The sequence below is a fragment of the Drosophila simulans genome, chromosome 2L (genome assembly GCF_016746395.2).
Source record: "Drosophila simulans strain w501 chromosome 2L, Prin_Dsim_3.1, whole genome shotgun sequence".
NCBI classification, from domain to species: Eukaryota; Metazoa; Arthropoda; class Insecta; order Diptera; family Drosophilidae; genus Drosophila; species Drosophila simulans.
The window spans coordinates 9,404,698-9,410,837 of NC_052520.2; the positions used below are offsets into that span (position 1 = coordinate 9,404,698).

General features: G+C 44.5%; 1 protein-coding gene across 1 annotated transcript; it reads right to left on the reverse strand.

Moving 5' to 3' along the window:
- Nucleotides 1-2,589: 2,589 nt before the first annotated feature.
- Nucleotides 2,590-6,140, reverse strand: LOC6731635 (rab GDP dissociation inhibitor alpha). Its single transcript, XM_002078739.4, has 3 exons — nt 5,576-6,140; nt 4,006-4,481; nt 2,590-3,921 (listed from the first exon to the last, which is right to left on the reverse strand). The coding sequence occupies exons 1-3, from the start codon at nt 5,967-5,969 to the stop codon at nt 3,460-3,462; spliced, it is 1,332 nt and encodes a 443-aa protein (XP_002078775.1). The 5' UTR covers nt 5,970-6,140; the 3' UTR covers nt 2,590-3,459.

Genomic DNA, 6,140 nt, shown 5'->3' on the forward strand with positions numbered 1-6,140 from the left:
TGCCCCTTTGCGGTTGGCTGTTATTACGAGCCCAACGCGGTGCCACTTTTGCCACCCATTAAGACCCCATGCACAGAAAATAAATATTTGTTGTAATTTATGGATCAATTTTATTGATAATTTTACTAGCTTTCAGTTTGTACACCTATAAAAAGTTTGTTAACTCTAAGCATAACAAAAGGCATAAATGTGGAAATTCTATATATACCAATCAGCATTGTTTAATTTGTTAAGTTAATGGGAAAATATAAAAATTATATATTTTTTTCCACGCTGTCAAATAATTTTTATACTATTTTACTATCATTTGGCTTTACTGAAATGAAAGAAGTAGCTGAAAGAAACATTATTGCATTCTCGATATGTAAGCACTCTCAATTTCATAGTCCGACTTAAATAGCTTCGTTTTCTCTCAATGTAAGAGCTGGGCTCGTTAGCCTGACCATGGCCAACAGGAGCCGTAACAACAAGGACGCGAATATAGATGCAGACTTGGACAGGGGCTGGCAGCTTAGTCATGCCTGCCAGTGCTGCGTCGACATCATAGCTTTATCTTCACCCAAATGCCCTGCTGCAGCCCCATCCCCCCCAGCCACGCCCATTATCCAGCCAATCCAGACCACACCGCCCACCCCCACCCCCCGCTGTTGTATGTGACTTGCATGCGGCGCTGAGCGCCAAAGTTTTGACTTCAATTTGCCCAGTTACAAATTTTGGTCTTCTCCGGCGGTTTTTCTCCGCTTTTTTCTTGTTGTTTTCCTTTTTTTTCGTGGCTTCGACCCGTCTTGCAAATAAAAACAAAAAAAAAGAGCGAACGTAAACCACAGTCAAGACGGAAGCAGGAGCAGCAAAAATGTGGTGAAAGACTTGACCAGCATTGGACGACGACGTGTTTTGGCCACATCAGCCGCATGCCATCATCATCATCGCCAGAGAGACAACACAGCCACAATGGATGGGGTTGGATGGTGAAAGTAGTTAAGGCCCATTCCTTGGAGCGATGACAAATCAGCCGCAACTAGAGAGTTGCAGATGGCAAATGTGACAGGAATTCGGAGGAGATTTTCCAATATTTCAGGTCAAATGATATAATGCATAAGGCAACAGACTTGGCTTCAAACTATGCAGCTTAGAATTATTGATAAGTGCAGTTCTTGTTAGGTTTGTAAATGCTAAGCTGGGATTTTATAGAATTCACCTATTTTTATATATACAAACTCAATTGCGAATGTGTAATTGCAAAAAAAGTAAATCAGTTTGAATAGTTGATGCCTAGGCTTAAGTTTACTTCTAGAATAACTAAGCACTTGCGACCTCCGACGACGAGTTCAATGTTCAACGATTCTGGGCAAGAGCGAAATAATGCGAAACGTCTTTGCACTTTTGCCTTTTCTAGGAAACGGAAATTGGAAAAATACTGGCGGCATTTTGTTGGACAGGTCGTCGTCGGCGGGCTGGGCAAATAAAAGCGGGGCAAAGTGAAGTGGAGTGCGGAAAAAAAGAACACAAACTGTCAGTGACAGCATTAAAACTAACAGGAATGGAGAGCGGCATTCTCAGCATTTTGCACATTCCTGGGGCCATCGACAGGATGCAGGACGAGAACGAGGACCCCAAAGTGAGCGAACTAGCCTCCGACTCGTGTGGCATGCCACATGCAATTCAATAAGAATTTCCCACTTACCACGGCCATAAGGGGTGATTTGTGGGGGGATAGGGGGGAAAGTATTTCAAATGCATCCCAAACACTTGCTGCGGAATTCGTAATTGTGTCACATAAAGAGGCAACGAGGAGTCCTGGTCATAACTATAACCCTATGGCTACGTGATTCAAATCCGGAGAAAAGCTAACAAACTCTGAAACGCCCGGACTGTCGTCACTTTTGGATGGCGAGTCTGGAACAGATTTTTATTTACAACCGAGTCTCTATATTCCCCCTTCCCAACAAGACACCACACAGACACCTCCTTGATCCCTCCCAGCAATTGGCCAGATCCCTTCCATTTCCTTCCCAGATTCCACTCCCAGATGCCTCCCATATTCCTCATAGATCATCCGTAATCCGTCTAAGTCCCATCCGAGAATACGACCAGTTCCCTTCCATATTTCTTCCCAGATCTTTTAAAAACAAAGCAGATTTTCATTTCTCTCTGTGTATATAGTAGTCGCCTTGGCACACACTCCTGGTGCGCTTCGTCACTACGTGGACTACAGTGCGTAGTGATGTAGTTTGAATCTGCCGCCATTTTGCTGTTGCAAAAGCTGAAGACGTCAAAACTCAGTGCCATTTTGGCCGGAACCAGAACTAAAAATCTCAAATTAAATGAGTCTGTGTGAAAGGTAAAAAGCTCCAGGACATATCAAAAGCTGGTGGCTGTAAAACTCAGTCACATTTTGAACGGAAACGGAAACTAAAAACGTCCAATTAAATGAGTCGGTGGATAAACTCCAGGAAAAGCTTCCTTAATCCGAAAAGGAACCATTTTTTTGAGAACCACAGACTTTTGGGAAAGGAGAACAAACATTACGTCCCTCTATACAACGTTAAATTACTTTTATGACCAAAAAAAAATCAAAACAAATATGTATATATTTTTTTTAATTTTTATTAAAAATGTAAATTCTGAAAATGCGGAATACCATAGTTCTCTATACCATTGACAAACTTCTTAGGTTCTGTTTTCTTTATATGTCGTTTGCCGCGCTTCGATCAATTGCAATATTTTTGGGTATGCTGCGATGAACTTTTTCGACTGTTTTACATTTTCAATACCATCGATTTCTTCTGGGGATTACAATTACAATTATAATGCTGCATTATGCACGTGTAAGAGTTTGTGTCGTGTTTATAGGTATGTGTTATGCTTTTCTTTGGGGCCTTGGCAGCCACACAAATTGTGTCGATCACAAAAAAAAAAAGAAAAACCAAGCAGAAGGGCAATATACATAGATAATATATATATACGATGTCATATTTTATATATATATACTTTATTATATACTCGTACAACTAAAGTCCAAGCGTAATCGTCTGACTGACTGGCCGATCGGCGAAATGGGAGAGTGTTGGTCGAGTCTAGCACTTTAGCTCGAATTTGATTTAGTTGCCTAACACTCACTTAGTTATACATTTATATAGACGTACATATATACGCGACTGCATGTTGTATAATTTATGTTATATTGGTATATATATATATTTTCTAGGCATATCCAATATTGCGCGAAGCAAGCAATTCGTTTCACATCTAAAACTTCATCTCTCGATGGAAAGCATTTTCGTAATACAATTTCTGGATTTTCGGTTTTCTTTAGTTTTTTTTGGGCTTTTATTTTGGATTTTCTTATCTTGGGTATTTCTTTAAGGTTTGGCCACGACGCTGAGACGATCTACGATGTTTGTGGCTGATGTTGAGCTGTCCAAATGCACCATAACCAGATGAGGCCTTCATTCCCGTTTACTGCTCCTCGTCACCCAACTCGTGCTTGATCTTGGAGAAGTCGAACGTCTCGCCAGTGCCCCGCTTGAATATGTTCAACACATCCAGGCAAGTAGTCTCAAAGTGCGTGGTCGCATCGTAAGACTCCGAAATGAAGATTTGAGACTCGGATCCATCATCGATCGGCTCCAAGTAGTCCGAAATGGTCACAAACTTTTGTGCGATCGGCTCCAGCAAGTCCAAGCCAGGCTTGATCTCCACCTCCGGGTTCTCGGTCTCAACGGTGGTCGAGACCATGCCCACGAACCAACCCTTGGCGGCCACCTGGTGAGTGGAGCTCACAAGCGACACATAGATGTCCGACTTGCGGCCTACCTGCTTTTGTGGAATGATAATCTGCGTGGAGAGACCATCCTTGGTGCTGGCCACCGGATGGTCTAGAATGCAAATGCAGCGAATCACCTTGCCACGCTTGCGCACCTGTCAGATAAAAGAAAAGTAATACATGGTTATTATTTCCACAAGACTAAAGGCTAGTTTACAAAAGTCTTTCGTGAATCTCACCTTCTCGGGCACGTAGCTGGGATCGCAGTAGACCTGCTTGCACTTGGCGACCTCGTCGCCGGAGCGCACTCCCACCACCTTGCCTCCCTCGCCGAGGACGATCTCGTCGATGGGCTTGTCCAGCATGTAGGTGCCGCCGTAGATGGCCGACAGGCGTGCGAATCCCTGGGGCAGCTCACCCAGGCCGTACATGGGATAAAGGTAGGGCGACTTGCCATACCGCGCCAGCGAATCGGAGTAGAGCTTGATCCGCCGGATGGTGTTGACGGCCGGCTCGTTCAGATACTCATCGTCGCGGAAAAGGGCCAGGGCGTGGCCGGTGAAGTCCTGCGTGTTCTTGTCCAGTCCGAACTTGTCGTACAGACCCTGCATGTTGGCCTTGGTGGGGTCAAAGTCCTTCCAGGTCTTGGGGTCATCCTCTCGGAAGTCCTGCACGTAGATGAGGAAGTTCCGGAAGCGACGCTTCTCGAACATACCTGCAAGTAAAGTCACATTTATATACATATATCCATAATGCCATATTGGTCAGTTTGGGGTTCAGGATCTGCATATAAGGGAGTGCACGAGGCCGAGGGTTTCAAGTTTCCCGTTTCCATTTCATTTGCATGCCACAAACACTCACATACAGACATTCACTGGGACACCAGCACGCAACTACAGTTTGAAACCTTCAATTTAGGGGGCGGAGGACACACCACCAACAATCAGAAACCACTTGGCCACCCCATGACGTCATTCCAAGCATATGTGTAATGCGGACACAGTGAAGCATGGGCAAGGTGTTTAACTTTCAATTAGCAAATTGAGATATCCCATAGGTATTGTTACAAACGGAAGTAAAATCTACCTAATAGTAATATTTTCATTTAAATTATTGATAATTAAAGACAAAAATGAAAAAATGTGGTACTTCTCAAGTCATGAAATGTTTTCTTTGATAGGCAATGTCCACTGTAAAGTGAAGGGGTTCAATGCGCCTGGCCAAAAACCTGGTTGCAAAAACCAAGTAAAATTGAAATGGAAAAATTCAAGAGCCAATCATAAATAAATAGAGCGTGTTTTAGCTAATTGCATTGCTGCCACGAAGAAGAGGGAAAAACTTAAATTTCAAACAAAGCGAAATTCAGGTGTAAAATGGAGGCGACCAATTAGCGGCAGGTGTATGAATCAGCGCAGAGCGATTAAAATTGAGACTCCAATTGGAATAGGGCGATAATAGTTGGGCAAACAAACATGGTGTGGAAATGGAAATGTGTGGGGGAAACTTTGGTAGAAATTCTTCGGCGAGCGAAGAAAACAACTGTTTTTCGGCACACACATACGTGTCACATTAAAAAAAGGGAATGACAACAACAAGAGCGTTGCCAGCGAGTGAAAAAGCAGACAAAGAAGAGAAGAGAAAGAGAGCGGTGCGGGCGAGAGAGGGGAAGCAGATAACAGTCGAGTACGAAAATACATACATACATGCACGCACACACACAAGCACAGCTGGTAATTTGCACAATTTTTCGTAGGGGGCGCACCACCACGCAAAAAGGCAACGGTACTTAAAAGAGCATTATTAACGAACCCATGAGATCGGATGCCAGGGCCTCCTTCTGGTCCACCGGCACCTTGGCAATCTTGCCGCCCTTGTAAACGTAGCTGCCCTCGATGGACTTGAACTCCAGATAGCGGGTGACGCCCGTGTGGATCAGCAGCTTGACCAGCTGGCCATTGGCCATCAGGAACTTGGGGATCAGGTCCACGTTCCAGTCGCGGCCACGCCCAAACCGTTCGCCAGGCGGCTCCAGTCCGTAGCGCTGGAAGAGCTCCTCCAGCGGCGTTATCGAGGCGGACTCGCCGCCGTAGTACTTGTTCCGATCAATATGCAGCACCTTCTTGCCGGACACGGACAGCATCCCGCTGAGGATGCACTCCTTGAGGCCCGTTCCGAGCACAATTGCATCGTATTCCTCATTCATCTTGGATCGCACTTATTTATATATTGCAATCACAGTAATTTATATATTTTTTTATCCGGTTTTAGCCCTTTTCACTTGCTGCGACGTTCGACTTGGTGGACTTTTCTCTGCGCTCAATAATTTTTCTCTACTCGTTCGCCTTTCGCTCGTCCGCTTTGCGCTGCCCGTTCG